A 17,354-nucleotide genomic window follows, 5' to 3' on the forward strand; every position below is an offset into this window, starting at 1 on the left:
TGCGTATGGTTTTGCTTTGAATGAACCATAGTATGCATTTCATAAAAGTTGTTTTTCTTTCTTTTGTCCCCTTTATATGTTTGACAGTTGCTTATCCCAATTTTTACTGAATTTGTGTAACCAACACCACAGCATGCGTACGGTTTTCCTTTTCATTTTTTATGTCTACAAATACATCAGACTATTGTTATGTTTTGATGTTCTATACAAATACATCTATCCACAACATCCTTTCTTCACTATTGCCTAATTTTCTGTTTTCTTTACACCATGTCTGCTTTGCAAAAACAAACCCAGTCATTACAAGAACTGAACCCGGAGAAGGAAAGCTGGAATATTGTTGCAAGAGTGGTAAGGTTATGATTTGTAGAAGATTACACAAAAGGAAAATCTCCATTTTCTATGGAGATTGTTCTTCAAGACAAAGAGGTACTATACCATACTATAAACGTTCGTCATTTTTTTAGTTTTCTTAATTTTTTTAGTTACCATGTTATATTATAATGTTTCATATGAAACTTTTTTTGCAGGGTGTCCTAATCCATGCGTCTGTTAGACGCACACTGATATACAAATTCCAATCTGAAATCAAAGAGGATAAGGTTTACTGCATTCAGTCTTTTAGTGTTTCATGTAATGGTGGTTCTTATAGAACTACAAATCATGCCTATAAGATCAACTTCCAATTTGGAACGAAGGTCAATTTGGTAGAATCTACCTTAGTTCCCAATATTAGTACTGCATACACCCCTTTTTCAACCATCCAAGCACCTGGTTTTGACACAGATTACTTAGTTAGTAAGTATATTAATTTTTTTTTCTTCTTTTTGCGTTAAAATTTTGATTCATTCTTAATTTTTTCATTGTTTTATGAAATATTTTTAGATGTCATTGGAATGTTGACTGGTGTTGGAACAGAGAGAGAGTTAGAGAAAGGTGGTAAGAAGACCAAGATGAATGTCATCCTTATTCAATCTGATGGGTAAGATAATTGTTGTTCTTTGCACTTTATGTTTAACATTATTCTTATCTAACGAAATTTTACATCATGCAATAGTTATCGACTGGAGTGTACTTTATTTGGTCAATATGTTGATATGTTAAATGCATTTCTTGCGTCTGGAGAGGATCAATATGTTGTCATTGCTTTACATTATTGCAAAGTGAAGATCTTCCAAGGTAACTAACTTTTTGACATATTTTTACAAATGGAGTAACTTTTTTAAAAATTGTTTGACATCTTTATATATTTTATAGATAAAGTTTCTATTCAAAACTGTATGAACTGTACGAGGATAATTTTTAACTGTGATGGTGAAGATGCTACCAAGTTGAAGAAAATGTAAGTACATTTTGCATTTATTTTATTTTATTTTTTTTTCGTTTAATTTGCCTTTTTTTTGTGTAGGATGTTGGATAGTACTGAATCTCCTTCTCAACCTCTTACCCAACTTGGTCAGTCTTCAAAAATTAGCTTAGAAGAAGATTTCATTAAGCTGCATCCTAGATGCTCAATTGAAGGTCTCAAAGATTTTGAACAGGTTAAATTATTTTCTTCTCTCTTTCATTTAAATTGTTTACTTTGAATACTCTGCTTTATATTGTTGCATTATTTATGTTCCAGGAAAGTACTTTTGTAGTGAAGGCTACTATCACACATGTTCTAGATCATGATGATTGGTGGTACACAGCATGTATCTGCAACAAAGCTGTTTATCCTGACTCCAAAATGTTTTTTTGTGAGAAATGTAACAAACATGTCATTAAGGTTACACCTAGGTAATATTATTAATCTTGATAATTATTTTCTCTGTAATTTTTTTAATTTTACTGATAGACATATTTGTATAAATCACTAATGTTGTATTTATCTTTGCTTAGGTTTAAACTTAGACTTCGTGTAATTGATGCTACTGATTCTACAACTTTTGTTGTATTTGATCGTGATGCAAGTGCAATGTTGAAGAAATCATGCTCTGATATTCTTGACTTACAAGACAAGGTTAAGTATCCTATATATTGAAATAAATCATGATGAAATTATTTTTCATTCATTTCAATCATTTGCATTTCTACTTCTTTTTATAGAACACTGCTGCTGGTAACTTGCCTAAAGAGTTTGAAGTCCTCATTGATAAGACCTATCTGTTCAAAGTTGAGTGCAAGAATGATTATAATAGCAAATTTGAGCAATCATTTAGAGTTAAAAAAGTCTGCATGGATGAAAAAATCATTGAAAGCTTTACTGATGTTGAACTTAAGTCTTTGGTAAGATCTGATTTATTTCTGTTTATATTTTTTCATATATGTAGTTTTATTTTTACTATTTATTGACTTTACTATATTTGTTAGGATGTATACTCTGCAAATGAAGAAGAAAGTAAACTTAAGCAGATTACAAATGAGATTGCACCTGATACCATTGCAGAGGTATGTTAATATTACAACTATACTTATTTTTGTAAATGTTTTTATATGCTAACTTTTTCAAGTTTCTTTTAAGGATTTGCTGCTCAAATTCACTGAAGAATCAAATGATGTTGAGCCTGTAAGTGATCATTTGAACACTATAGAATCAAGCCCTGTTTCTACAGAGGAAGCTTTTGTCAATCAACCTTTAATTGATGTTGAAAATGATGACTTAACCCATAAAGAATCATCTCATCTGGATAATCTTAGCTTTGATTTGGCTACCAAAGCACGTGTCCCGGCAATTAAAAGGCAGAATCGATCTGCGCCTCAAGAAAACAAGAAGATCCCAGTGAAGATGTTGAAGAAGAAAATCAAGATTGAAAAGTGAATGAAATTTGTACTAGACTTTATTTGTGTTTTTATCTTGGTTATGTTTTATTTTTTGGAAAACATTTGCTGATACTCATGACCAATATGTTTTGTTGTTCTTAAGTTATCATTTCCAAAACATTGACGTGAAGTTTCTCTTTATTTATTTATCAATTATATTACTTATTGCTGAACATGATTGACTTTTTATTTGTGCATTCACAATTTGCTAGCAGAGTGAAACTGTGTTGATATTATTTTCTATTATCAACACCTTAATCATGCTAGCTACATCAAAGGAATTGTATTGTATTTCTATTTGTATTTTGTTTTAAAAGATTTTACTCTTTCAACATTTCTTTACATTTCAATGTTATCAATCAATTATGCGTAAATATATTTTTCAGGTTACATACATATAGTATTTATGTTTTGTTTTCTGTTGATTTGTAAACAGCGTTATATCTTGCTAGCTAAATCTGAATGTGTTGATATTATTTATTTTGTCAACTACACTATCATGCTAGCTACAATTTCTTTTGTTCTTTAGTTTTCATTTTTAAAACATTCATTTCAAAAGATTTTAGTCTTTCAGCATTTGTTTACATTTCAATATTAGCAATCATTAATTCGGAAAAATATATTTTATGTTACATACATGTACTATTATTTTTTGATGTGTGTGTTGATATGTTGCTAGCTTAAATTCAATGTGTTGATATTATTTTTTGTGTCAACTACACTATCATGCTAGCTACATCAAACAGATTAAGTTTGCTCTATACTGCATGTTTTGACTACATTTTATTATTTAAAAATCATTTCTGAAGACAATAAATTTTTGAATTCTAATTCTAATTAACCAAAACAAAATCAAGCGTTCATTGAAAATTTACACCATCAATTAATTTATTTCATTTTTTGGAACGAATTTATTTGTAATTTTTTCTTTTGTAATCCATGAATACAAGAACTAGCATTTTATTGATTATTATCCATTTGTATTGCTGTTTGAAATTCTAATTTTTACTTTTGTTTCGAAATTTAAATTTTATCACTAATTAAAGAATGTGTAATATTTGAAATTTGTATTAAATATTATTTATTATTTATTATTTGATGTATTTAATTTTTTTGTATTATTCTTTCAACTATTAATTATAATTAGCAACATCTATAAATTTCTAATTTTTTTATTTTTTAAAAATTTGACAATATATATTTTTTAATATTTTATTTTACGTCAATTTTGATATTACTCTTTAAACTTACAAATTGTTTTTTTTTAATTTAATCTTTATTCTTTTCATTTTTTAAAGTTTATATTATTATTTTTTTAATATTATATTGGCCTTAATTTTTTATACGACTCTTTAAACTTCATTTAATGTTCTTTATTTAATCTTTATTTTGAATTGTTAATTTATACATACGAAAGCATTAAAGAAATAAATTTTATTGGTTAAGTAATTAGAATTTGAAACAGTGTTTGTTATGTATAAAACTGTTGAGTATCCATCAAGTTTTGTTCATTATCCATCAACCAAACAGAACGGTCACTTTCCTTCACTGTTCATGGATACGTCTCCTTCACCCTCCATGGATACCTCTGTCCCTATGTCTGCCAGAAGAACCTTAGGAAGGTTCACTACAATGCATTTTGTTCATAATCAGGTATGTTTTGTTTACAAGAACTTGAAATATATGTTCGTTCTTCAAAATGAGACATTTCAAATGCACTGTAAATTTATTTGCTTCATTCAAGCATTCATTTTTTGAAACAGTCTTCCAACCCTTATTTTTTTTGGTTTTTTTACATAAAAATCAAAACTTTACTTTATAATCGTTTAAATCTATGCTTTTTCTTTTTCTTCTTCACTTTTCATCTTTGTCTAACTGTTTCTTCTTTCATCAAACATGCATCTCTTTTTGCTTTTTATATTTCAATTTATTTTTCTTCTTTTTTTCTTCTTCGTTACAAAACTTTTTTGTGTTATCAAAAAATTTTAAGTTTCCAATAATAGTTTAAATTTTCAAAATTCTACTTCCGTAAGCAAAGTTTTTTTTTACTTTGTTGTATATCTGACGTATTCTCTGTCTTTCTTTCATTATCAGTTTAATATTTCCTTACATTCAGTTTATTACAGTAATTTTTTCAAATTTTATTGACCCTATTTTTTCTTTGTTGACCATTGCAATTTTAGGAGTTCGGTGATGTTGATCGTATGTTTGTTGCTATGTTTGCTAAAGAATTAGGACCTGTTTGGCAGTTGGAAGATATTAAAGGGAATCGCCATCAGTTAACTTATAATATGCATGTTAATAATCCATTGCTGACTGATGGTTGGTCTACCCTAAGAGTTTTTTATAAATTGCAGCATATCCATCAAATCATATTCAGATATGTTGGAAACTCAACATTTCAAATTACTGTATTCTCTGGCATGACTGCAATCTCAACTGCCGCCAAATTTCTGACAAACATACATCGATTGCGATCAAAATAATTTTTTGGAGTGAAATTGACAAAATCTCAAAGCCAAGCTAGCCATCTGGTGAACAATTTGCTTTTATATTAGTTTTTATATTCTATCCACTTCATAGAAGTTTTTATTTATTTAACTATTAATTTTTTGCAGGACCTACCAACTGACTTTGCAGCTTATGTTCGCAAACGTAGATTCAAGAGGCTGGAATTGCAGGGATCGACCAACACATGCATTGTTCAGTGTAAGCTTTTGGTGCGTAATTCACCTAAGAAGTCCACTAAGATTGGAAAGGGATGGAAGGACTTTTGCATATTCAATCGGTTGAAAGAAGGGGATGTTATTGTCTTTGCAGCTCACAACCAAATGAGAAAGAAGAAGATAAAAGTCTATGTCAAAAAAGAGTTTAACTTTTAATATTTTACTTCTCTTTTATGAACTTTAGGTGGTATTTATGTTTTTGGTTTTCACTTTGAAGCAAGTTTGCTTTGTTTTGGTTTGTAAGACTATCTATCGTCATTTTGTTGCTTCTAATAAGTAGAAGCTATATCTATAAGTATTATCCGTATGCTAATTTTGTTGAACTTTAATATTTTACTTACTTTTATTTAACTTATTTTGATGTTTCAAAATATTTTTTATAGTTATGTATTACTTTTATATATATTTATGAAAAAAACATCATTACAACTTAGATTTATTTTAATATTAATGTTATACAAAGAATATTCATTTGTATCAATCAAAATTATTAATAAAACTAAATTTTTTACCAAATTTATAACACGGAATTGAAGTTGTAAATGTAATACTATCTTTGTATTGTAATACCAACATTATAATTCTGTTATCTTTGTATTGTAATACTATCTCAAAACAATTCAATGAAATAAATTTAATTTGTTACTCTCAAAGTTGTACTGTATTTATGTTTTAAAAAGTTGAACAGCACGTGTATTATTTTTTATCAAAGGACAATTTAAATTACATTAAGCTGACTATTATCAATGTAAATTCTTTCATTGTAAATTCAATGAAGAAACAAATTTGTACTTTTATGGTTGACTATTATCAATCATAGTGCTTATTTGTTGGTCGAAAGAGGTATTATGGCACAGATGCAAAGTCTGAACAGAAGCATATCAGTGTCTGCAAATCATGAATTTGGACATTGCATATCAACAGGTACGCTGTTCCAGATATTCATCAAAAGTTACAGTTTCCATATTAGTGACTTTGTTGTTCTTTTTTATAAAAAGATGGTACTTACATTATCTACCTTAGGAATTTTGAGCGTGTAAAACTGACTATGTCCCTTTATATTGAACACATCCTCCAACAAAATGTTTATTTTATTGTACTTCTCTTCAATGTCTAAACAAACAAAACATCAAGTCTATGTATAAACTTCTGGAAACATAACAATGTATGCATAAAAACAATTGTATGCATAAACAAACATAAACAAATGGCTGCAAATCTATCAACAAATGCAAGAAGAAAAACGAAGACCATTGTGTGAACAAATATTTCAAATATGATGATTAACTCCTCAGGTAAAATAAACTTTTTGAGTTATTCATTTGTTCTTAAAACTTCTTGCCAATAAATTACATTAAGCTCTCATTCTTTTTCTTTCATGAATGATTCAAGAATTATTTCCATTACTTTCATTGTAAAGTAAATGTATAAACAAATTCCTACTTTTATGGTTGACTATTATCAAGCATAGTACTTATGTGTTGGTCCAATAAGGTATTATAGCACAGATGCAAAGTCTGAACAGAAGCATATCAGTGTCTGCAAATCATGAATTTGGACATTGGATATCAAAAGGTACGCTGTCACAGATATTGATCAAAAGTTACAGTTTCCATATTAGTGACTTGGTTGTTCTTTTTTATAAAAAGATTGTACTTACATTATCTACCTTAGGAATATTGAGCGTGGAAAACTGACTATGTCCCTTTATATTCAACACATCCTCCAACAAAATGTTTATTTTTTTTCAACTTCTCTTCACTATGTAAACAAACAAAACAGCAAGGGTATGTATAAACTTCTGGAAACATAACAGTGTATGCATAACAACAATTGTATGCATAAACAAACATAAACAAATGGATGGAAATCTATCAACAAATGGAAGAAGAAAAAGGAAGAGCATTGTGTCAACAAATATTTCAAATATGATGATGAACTCCTCAGGTAAAATAAATTTCTTGAGCTATTCATTTGTTGTTAAAACCTTTTTATCATTATACAGATTTTTGTAATCACTATTTACAGCTCTTAATATTTTTTTTAGGTATTCATAAAAAAAATGCAACAGATCCAATTATTTTATTACTTGGATTGCAATTATTTTAACAGTTTGGATTACATTGTTTAACAATTTTATTTCAAATCAACTTCATCTATTACTGCTAAAGTTTAACAGTTTGAACCATTTTAGCAGTATGGAATGAAAATATTACTCCAACTATGAACAACTCCTTTACTGTCAGTGAAGATAGAAACCTACATGCTCAAGCAATTCAATCTTCAAATAGAAAGCCATTGTTGGAGTTGACATGTCGTGGTAAGTTTTGTTCACTGAAATTCCCAACAATGAAGTTGAAAGGCAGAATGTGTCATTCATCTCTATAGTTAATGTAATATTTGTATTTTAAAGTGGATAATTTTTTTTTTGCAGACATTGACCAACGTAATTATAAGAATGCACGAGCTAGAAGGAAAGTTATTAGAGATCATAAGATTGCAGAAAAAAGTAATAATAGGCCTGATAAATCTGATATTATTTTATCTTTATTTCAATTCCTTTAATAGTTTTTGTATTATTAATATTTTCTAACATTTCATGTAAAGAAATTCATGGTTCTACCTCCATTGGATCTGGAATGGTTTGTAATTCAATTGAAATCACCAATGGTCCAATTTTGCACAAGACCAACATTAACAACAAAGGTAACAATCCAAATTGTATTCCAAGTTTCTGTTAATTCAATCCAATTTTGAAACTAATATATCATCATTTTATATCTAATTTTAGATCAAGAATTTGCTGGTAGCACCTTCATTCCTGCTTCTGTGGCTTCTTCTTCTTATTCTGAAGTTGTTAATCTTTTTGATGTCGAACAGAACCAAAGTGATGGTAATTTGTACTATTAACAAAATTATTTTGAATACTTTAATTACTTTTAGTGTTGCAATTTCATTTTGCTAATGCTTAATTCAATATTTATCAATTATTGAATTAAGCATTAATTCAACAACTCCTTTACAGTCAGTGAAGATAGAAACCTACATGCTCAAGCAATTCAATCTTCAAATAGAAAGCCATTGTTGGAGTTGACATGTCGTGGTAAGTTTTGTTCACTGAAATTCCCAACAATGAAGTTGAAAGGCAGAATGTGTCATTCATCTTTATAGTTAATGTAATATTTGTATTTTAAAGTTGATAATTTTTTTTTTGCAGACATTGACCAACGTAATTATAAGAATGCACGAGCTAGAAGGAAAGTTATTAGGGATCAGAAGATTGCAGAAAAAAGTAATAATAGGCCTGATAAATCTGATATTATTTTATCTTTATTTCAATTCCTTTAATAGTTTTTGTATTATTAATATTTTCTAACATTTCATGTAAAGAAATTCATGGTTCTACCTCCATTGGATCTGGAATGGTTTGTAATTCAATTGAAATCACCAATGGTCCAATTTTGCACAAGACCAACATTAACAACAAAGGTAACAATCCAAATTGTATTCCAAGTTTCTGTTAATTCAATCCAATTTTGAAACTAATATATCATCATTTTATATCTAATTTTAGATCAAGAATTTGCTGGTAGCACCTTCATTCCTGCTTATGTGGCTTCTTCTTCTTATTCTGAAGTTGTTAATCTTTTTGATGTCGAACAGAACCAAAGTGATGGTAATTTGTACTATTAACAAAATTATTTTGAATACTTTAATTACTTTTAGTGTTACAATTTCATTTTGCTAATGCTTAATTCAATATTTAGACATATGTAAGCTACAATCCTATACCAGTCCAATATCAAGTCAATCATCTCAATATTTAGAAGCTGTAAAATTGGGGCAGCCTTCTCTTCATGATGTTATTACACCTATTTCAAAGATATTGGATTTTGACAACAATTCTGATGAAAATGAGAATCATGGTAATCAATAATGCTTGACTATAAAAAATAGATTAATAGTTTTTTGTTTAACTTTATTATTAATTGTTTATTTATTTTATATCAGATTATCTTATTGGGCATTTCTCCTCTGATTTGTATTCAAGAGCTGAAGTTCAAGGTTGAATACAAATTTTTACCCAATTGATATTATTATATTGTACATATAAATATAAAAATCTTTTAATTAATAACATATTTTTTTATGTACTTAGCACATGTTCATGTAGGGGACTGTTCCATTGAGTGTCCCTATTGTGAAGCTCAATTGTGGTACGAAGAAAGATCTAATAAATGCAAAAGATTACAACAAGTTGATTTTTCTCTTTGTTGTCAAAAGGGAAAAGTCCAACTTCCATTGTTAAAGAAACCTCCTCAATTGCTTCAAAAGTTGTTGAAAGGTGAAGATACTACAAGCCAACATTTCTTACAGTACATAAGAAGCTACAACAACATGTTCTCATTTACATCAATTGGTGCGAAGATTCATTCCTCAATCAATGATGGATGTGGTCCTCCTCAGTTTATTCTTAGTGGTCAAAATTATCATCGCATAGGAAGTTTATTGCCGGATAAAGGATCAAGTCCAAAATTTGCACAACTATATATTTATGACACAAAAAATGAAACAACAAATAGAGTTAGTCATTTTGGGTATGCCTACATACTTTATTATTTCTTTTATGAATCATTGTGTATATTATTTATCCTTTAGTAATTTTACAGGTCTGATATACAACAATCCATATTTGATAAATCATTGATAGAAGATTTGAAAAGCATGATTGACAAACACAATGTTCTTGCTCAATCATTTAGAAGAGTAAGAGATTTGATACATGATGATGATCAATCAGATTTTGGATTAAGGTTATTTAGACATCGTTGTAAGGATCCTAGAGTATACAATACCCCAATAGCAGATGAAGTCGCAGCATTGATAGTTGGTGATTTGAACACTTTAGATGTAGGAAAAGACATCATTGTCAAGAAAGTTTGTGGTCAGTTGACAAGACTACATGAAACTCATACATGTTTCATTCCTCTGCAATATCCTTTGATTTTTCCATATGGAGAGGATGGTTATCAAGAGGATATTCCAATTAGAGATTGTCAAAGATATGGTCAAAGTAGAAAGAGAGTTCGAATTTCTTTACGAGAATTCATTGCATTCAGAATACAAGATAGAAAGGTTGAATTTGGTAACATTGTACACTCACGTAGATTGTTTCAACAATTTTTAGTGGATACCTACACGATGATTGAAGCTCAAAGGTTGTCTTTTATAAGAAATAATCAAAAACTCATTCGTTCTGATATTCTAAATGGGTTACAAGAAGCTGTTAACAAAGGTGAAACTGATCCTTCTTCCATTGGAAAGCGTATAGTTTTGCCAGCTTCATTTACAGGTGGCATGAGATACATGTTCAATAATTGCCAAGATGCTATGGCCATTTGTAAGAGGTATGGGTATCCAGATTTGTTTATAACAATCACATGTAATGTCAATTGACCTGAAATTCTTGATTTTGTAAAATCAAGAGGTCTAACTGCTTCAGATAGGCCAGACATTGTTTGTAGAGTTTTTAAAATGAAATTAGATCAAATGATGACAGATTTCAAGAAGAATAATTTCTTTGGCAAAGTCAATGCAGGTACAGAAACTACATTTCCATCATTCTGATTTTTTACCTAAAATTGTTTTGTCTAATTATTATCTTCAAATTATAGGTATGTATACAGTTGAATTTCAGAAGAGAGGTCTGCCACATGCTCATATATTATTATGGTTGAGTGACTCAAACAAGTTAGAAAATGCAAAGCACATAGATAAAGTAATCTCTGCTGAACTTCCTCATCCAGATCTCTATCCAAAACTTTCAAAGGCTGTTAAAACATATATGATACATGGTCCGTGCGGAGCTGCTAGATTCAACTCACCATGCATGAAAGAAGGTCGGTGTTCGAAATTTTTTCCTAAAAAATTTAGACATAAAACTACAATTGATGAGGATGGATATCCTGTATATAGGCGTAGAGATGATGGTTTATTTGTGTTGAAAAATGGACATAAATTAGGTAATGGAAATGTTGTGCCTTATAGTCCTCTTCTCTTAATGAGATATCAAGCTCATGTTAATACAGAATATTGCAACAAATCAAACTCAATCAAGTATTTGTTCAAATACGTCAACAAAGGTCCTGATAGAGCCACAATGAAAATTACAGACAAAGAGAATGATTCTACAGAAGTCCGTATTGTTGATGAGATTAAAAGATATTATGATTGTAGATATTTATCTCCATGTGAAGCAGTTTGGAGAATTTTTGGATTTGATATCCATCATAGATGGCCTGCTGTTCAGCGTTTAACTTTTCACCTACAAGATCAGCAAACAGTTTTGTTTAAAGATGATGATAGAATTGATGATGTATTGGAGAGGAATGACAACATCAATACCATGTTTCTAGCTTGGTTTGAAGCTAACAAAAAATATGAGGAAGGAAGGAACTTGACCTATGCTGAATTTCCAACAAAGTTTGTTTGGATGTCTCAACAAAGGAAATGGAAACCAAGAAAGCAGGGTTATAGTATTGGAAGACTGACATATGTTCCTCCAGGATCGGGTGAATGCTATTACATGAGAATCTTACTAACAAAACAAAAAGGTTGTATTAATCATGATAGTATAAAGACAATTAATGGTAAAACATTCTCTACATACCAAGAGGCTTGCCAGGAATTGGGATTATTGGCAGATGACAAAGAATTCATTGATGCTATTAAAGAGGCTAGCCATCTTGCATCTGGAAATCAACTTAGAAGATTATTTGTGTCTTTGTTAATCATGAATACAATGTCAAAGCCAAAAGTTGTTTGGGATGCAACTTGGAATTTATTGGCAGATGGTATCCTATACCAAAGAAGGAAACACTTGAACATACCAGGTAGTAAATATAAATAATCTCCATTCTTTATTCCATATTTTTTTATTGATGACATGTTATTTTTTTTTTTTAGGTTTTAAAATGGAAGAACATGATTTACACAATCTGTGTCTTCTAGAAGTAGAAGAACTTCTAAACTCCAATGGGCGATCTTTAACAGATTATAGTTCCCTTCCTCAACCTGATTTGTGTCATTCATTGAAATTTAATAACAGGTTCATTATTGATGAATTGAATTATGATAAAGAAGAAATGGAGAAGCTACATCACTCTCTATTGCAGTCAATCACTAATGAGCAACTACATGTTTATAAAAGAATTATGGCAGCAGTGAATTCAGATGTAGGAAATTTTTTTTTCTTATATGGTTATGGTGGGACTGGAAAAACATATTTGTGGAAACTTTTGTCAGCTGCTGTTAGAGCAAAGGGAATGATTGCGCTTAATGTAGCTTCAAGCGGTATTGCATCTTTATTGCTTCCTGGAGGTAAAACTGCTCATTCTACTTTTTGCATACCACTAGCAATCAATGATGAATCAACGTGCAACATCAGTCAAGGAAGTCTTCGTGCTAAACTATTGATGGAAACAAAACTTATCATATGGGATGAAGCTCCTATGATGAATAAGTTATGTTTCCAAGCTTTTGATAGAACATTGAGAGACATTATGAGAGCTACAAATAAAGATAATGCTGACAAACCATTTGGTGGAAAGGTTGTTGTCTTGGGCGGTGATTTTAGACAAATCTTGCCAGTAGTAAGAAAGGGATCAAGGTATGATATTGTGAATTCAACAATTAATTACTCTGATTTGTGGCAATATTGCACAGTTCTTAGGCTATCACAAAACATGAGGTTAAAATGTGCTGTTTCTAATGAAAGTGCAATACATATAAAAGAATTTGCTGATTGGATTCTTAAAATTGGAGATGGAAATATGAATTTCAATGAAAGTGGTGAAGCCAACATTTCAATACCAACAGATCTTCTAATTCCAGAAAGTGAAACACCTTTACTTTCTTTAGTGAAATTTGTTTATGGTGGTCTAATTGAAAATATCATGAATCCTGCCTTCTTTGATGATGGTGCTATACTTTGCCCTACAATTGATAGTGTTGAACAAGTAAATGACTTCATTTTATCTTTGATTCCTGGTGAAGAACAAATTTATTTAAGTTCAGACACTCCTTGCCAATCTGATGATGATCAAGAAATTCAAGGTGAGTGGTTTACTCAAGAGTTTCTAAATGATATCAAATGTTCAGGAATTCCAAATCATAAGATTAAATTGAAAGTTGGCGTACCAATTATGCTTTTAAGAAACATTGATCAAGCAAATGGTCTTTGCAATGGTACAAGGTTGCAAGTTAATGATTTGGGAAAGAATGTTATCTCTGCTACTGTCATAACAGGGAAAAATGTTGGTGACAAAATTTTCATTCCAAGAATGAACTTGACACCTTCTGATTCCAGCATCCCGTTTAAATTTCAAAGGAGGCAATTTCCAATATCCTTATGCTTTGCAATGACAATAAACAAAAGTCAAGGACAAACTCTTTCTAAAGTTGGACTTTATCTTCCTCGCCCAGTTTTTACTCATGGACAATTGTACGTAGCAATTTCTAGAGTCACAACAAAGCAAGGACTAAAAATTTTAATTCTGGATGAAGATGGAAAAGTAAGCAATACAACTACCAATGTGGTTTACAAAGAAATATTTGAAAATCTTTGATAAGAGGTATACAGCTTACTTTAACCAATTATTATACTTTGTCAATTATTGTATCTTTAACTCTAATTACTTTGTTTTGTTGCAGATTATAATTATGGATGAAGATGAAAAAGTAAGCAATACAACTACAAATGTGGTCTACAAAGAAATATTTGTAAATCTTTGATAAGAGGTATACAACTTACTTAAGAAAATTATTATAATTACTCAATTATTGTATTTTTAACTATAATTTCTTTGCTTTATTGCAGATGATAATATGCCTACCTACAGCCATATTGAAAATACATAGTCATTGATACATCTTTGAATTGCATTATTTCATTGTCCAGTCATAGATTGATATTTTGAATACCATGTTTGCTGCAGTAAAGATATTATAACAGTTAGAAAGATTTTGAATTGTTGTTATTTTTATTTATGTTTCTGGCTTTAATGTATTGTCAAGAAAAAATATGTTTCTGGCTTTCACGTGCAAACAGTAACTTCTATACTTTATTTTATCTGTTACTTTACTGACAGTGAACAATAACAATTTTAAATTTGTTGTCACTGTTTGCACGTGACAATGTTCTCTATTCTGACTTAAAGTTTGTCATTCCTTCACAACTTTCACTTTACCATTTCATACACATCCTTCACTCAACACTACATTTCAACCTCCATTTCTCTGCAATTACAAATTTGGAAATAGACCAAACCCAACATCAGAGAACAATACTTTGGAAGTTCAACACCATCTACATATTCTCTAAGGTATGTCTTCAATTTTAACACAATTACAAATTTAGATCTATTACTCTGCATTGAGATTTTCTGTTCTATGTGGTTCGCAGTATTCTGTATTCTGTATTCAATGTTCAGAATTTTTTCAATTTTTTTTTCTTTCTATTTATTTTTTAAAATAATTTAGTATCCTCATTATTTTGTAGCCATTTTTGTTTGTTGATCGACACTTTGCTGTTGGTTATGCACACGAATTAGGCCCACAGTGGCACTTGGTAGATGTAAATGGTATGACCACAACAGTTACCTATAACATGGATTCAGATAACCCAAGGATCACTGAAGGTTGGTTTAATATGAGAAATTTGTATCAAATTCAAAGTGATTCTCACATCTAGTTTCAGTATTTGGGAAATTGTTTATTTCACCTAACAGTGTTTAAAGGTGGATGTACACGAACAAGTTGGACAACATTTATGAACCGTATTACTCATCAAAATACAAGATCTATATTTTCAGTGAAATTGTCAAAGTATCAAAGCAAAGCAAGTCACTTGGTATATTCCTTCTTATTTATTATTATGCTTATTACTATAATTAAATTCAAATAATTATGCTAACAATAAACGTTTTAATGATGTAGGATTTGCCATCAAAGTTTGCCAACTTTATTCGGGAGGTCAAGGTAGAAGACGTCTTTCTTATAGGGCCTAAAACTATAGTGAATTGCAAAATACTAATATCCAACAAACAACGAAGTTCAACAAAAATTGGTCAAGGTTGGAGGCTATTTTGTTCTGAAAATGAATTAAAAGAAGAAGATATTGTTGTCTTTCAAGTAGACAATGATTTCATCGAGTCAAATGTTGAAGTATTCGTGAATGGTTGTTGTTATGATTAGATTAACGATAATTTTTTAATGTTGATGAATTATGCTCATTCAACTTTGTTATATGACAATATAGTTTTGTACTTCATCAATTATGAATATTGAACTTTGTTATATTACAATATAATTGTTTATAATAAATAGTTTTTAAAATTTTGTTTACAATATATAATTCATGATAATTATTATAAATAATTCCGTGCATTGCCCAGGTCAAAAAACTAGTATTCTAAAATTGAAAAGATTTCACGTTAAAGTATAAGTACGATTATTTTGTTTTGTTTTTAAACTTTACAAATATAAATTTAAAAGTTGACGCGGCAAAGTCGTCGGCAATGCTTTTTCGCCATTATGGTGGTGTTTGAATTTTCAATGAATGAGTGGAATGGTTGTGATTTGCTCCTAAGCATTTCTCTGAAGCTCCACTTTCGTTCTCTGGGAACAAAGAAGTTTCATCTCTTCCATGTCTCTCTCAGGTGGCGATGATGACATGGAAATGGACTTTCTCCGTGATCGGTACCAGGACAGCAGAAACTTTGAAGTTTTTCTGAGTTTCAGAGGGGAAGACACGCGCTTTTCTTTCACTTCGCATCTCTATACCGCTCTTCAGAATGCAGGAATCGTGGTTTTCAAGGATGACGAGGCACTTCCACGGGGAAATCAAATTTCACCCTCTCTGCGGCTAGCGATCGAAGAGTCTCGAATTTCTGTTGTTGTTTTCTCGAAAAATTATGCAGAGTCGTGGTGGTGTTTGAAAGAGTTAGAGAAAATAATGGAGTGTCACAGAACCATAGGGCAAGTGGTGATACCAGTGTTCTATGACGTTGATCCCTCTGAAGTGCGTCATCAAAGAGGCGACTTTGGGAAAGCATTTCAACGTCTTTTGAGCAAGTTTTCGAAAGAGGAAGAGGAAAAGGTGCTGGATTGGAAGCAGCGTTGGATGAAGGCACTTGGTGAGATTGGTGGCATCTCATCATCAGTTGAAATCCTAAATTCCAGGCAATGAAGCGCTCCCTGCTGTCTCTTATTTTTACAGAATATTGTCTCTAAGAATAACATTTTTGAAATTGATAACATGTATGTAGCTTTGAAAGGGTAGAGGAACACGTAGAGCATTGGACAGAGGCACTTTCAGAGGTTGCTCCGAGTTCAGGGGTTGTAGACTTATATCCAAGGTAATAGAAACGCTTTTTATTAATTTTTACTGAACATTGTCTCTCAAAATAATAATTATGATATCAGAAAAATGGCTGATAGGATAAACTTCCTCGTGAAGCAGTGGGTGGAGGGACTTTGTAAGGGTGCTGAAGTCCCAATTAGGTGTGTATATAAACTGTGGGTAATTGAAACATTTCCTGCTTTTAGAGTTTTCGAGTACATGGTCTCCAAAAATATCATTTATGAAATTCCAACATGTATGAATTAGAGAAATGGAGATTGATGAAAAGATGGACTTCCTCTTGAAGCAATGGAGGGTAGTTTGCAAGCGCCTTAGCATGTCATCAGATGTTGCATTCTTTGATCCATGGTAATTGAAACACTTTATGCTTTCAGAGTTTTGCTTAACATTCTATCCTTTTTAAG

The 17,354-nt window shown here is 30.5% G+C and overlaps 2 protein-coding genes, 1 long non-coding RNA gene and 1 pseudogene across 3 annotated transcripts; all 4 read left to right on the forward strand.

Annotated features, from left to right (window-relative positions):
• The first annotated feature begins 270 nt into the window (after window positions 1-270).
• Window positions 271-2,800, forward strand: LOC114165274. Its single transcript, XM_028049930.1, has 9 exons — window positions 271-351; window positions 531-798; window positions 886-982; window positions 1,409-1,541; window positions 1,625-1,779; window positions 1,882-2,002; window positions 2,089-2,268; window positions 2,353-2,430; window positions 2,504-2,800. The coding sequence occupies exons 1-9, from the start codon at window positions 271-273 to the stop codon at window positions 2,798-2,800; spliced, it is 1,410 nt and encodes a 469-aa protein (XP_027905731.1).
• A 1,556-nt stretch (window positions 2,801-4,356) lies between these two features.
• LOC114165275 lies at window positions 4,357-14,155 on the forward strand (annotated as a pseudogene).
• A 913-nt stretch (window positions 14,156-15,068) lies between these two features.
• On the forward strand, window positions 15,069-15,613 carry LOC114167552. The gene is made up of 3 exons (XR_003600262.1): window positions 15,069-15,226; window positions 15,317-15,438; window positions 15,525-15,613. It is a non-coding gene; the product is annotated as an uncharacterized LOC114167552 (long non-coding RNA).
• A 543-nt stretch (window positions 15,614-16,156) lies between these two features.
• Window positions 16,157-16,949, forward strand: LOC114165276 (toll/interleukin-1 receptor-like protein). The gene is made up of 2 exons (XM_028049931.1): window positions 16,157-16,769; window positions 16,856-16,949. The coding sequence occupies exons 1-2, from the start codon at window positions 16,234-16,236 to the stop codon at window positions 16,947-16,949; spliced, it is 630 nt and encodes a 209-aa protein (XP_027905732.1). The 5' UTR covers window positions 16,157-16,233.
• The last annotated feature ends 405 nt before the right edge of the window (window positions 16,950-17,354 follow it).

Source organism: Vigna unguiculata, chromosome 10, assembly GCF_004118075.2.
Source record: "Vigna unguiculata cultivar IT97K-499-35 chromosome 10, ASM411807v1, whole genome shotgun sequence".
Classification (NCBI taxonomy): domain Eukaryota; kingdom Viridiplantae; phylum Streptophyta; class Magnoliopsida; order Fabales; family Fabaceae; genus Vigna; species Vigna unguiculata.

Bases quoted from the DNA above. Each gene is read 5' to 3' on its own strand.
- LOC114165274 (XM_028049930.1), top strand. From the start codon at position 271: ATGTCTGCTTTGCAAAAACAAACCCAGTCATTACAAGAACTGAACCCG. The intron at 983-1,408 runs GTAAGATAATTG...TTTTTTGTGTAG, and splicing joins ATCCTTATTCAATCTGATGG to GATGTTGGATAGTACTGAAT. The intron at 2,431-2,503 runs GTATGTTAATAT...GTTTCTTTTAAG, and splicing joins CACCTGATACCATTGCAGAG to GATTTGCTGCTCAAATTCAC.
- LOC114165276 (XM_028049931.1), top strand. From the start codon at position 16,234: ATGTCTCTCTCAGGTGGCGATGATGACATGGAAATGGACTTTCTCCGT. The intron at 16,770-16,855 runs GCAATGAAGCGC...ACATGTATGTAG, and splicing joins GTTGAAATCCTAAATTCCAG to CTTTGAAAGGGTAGAGGAAC.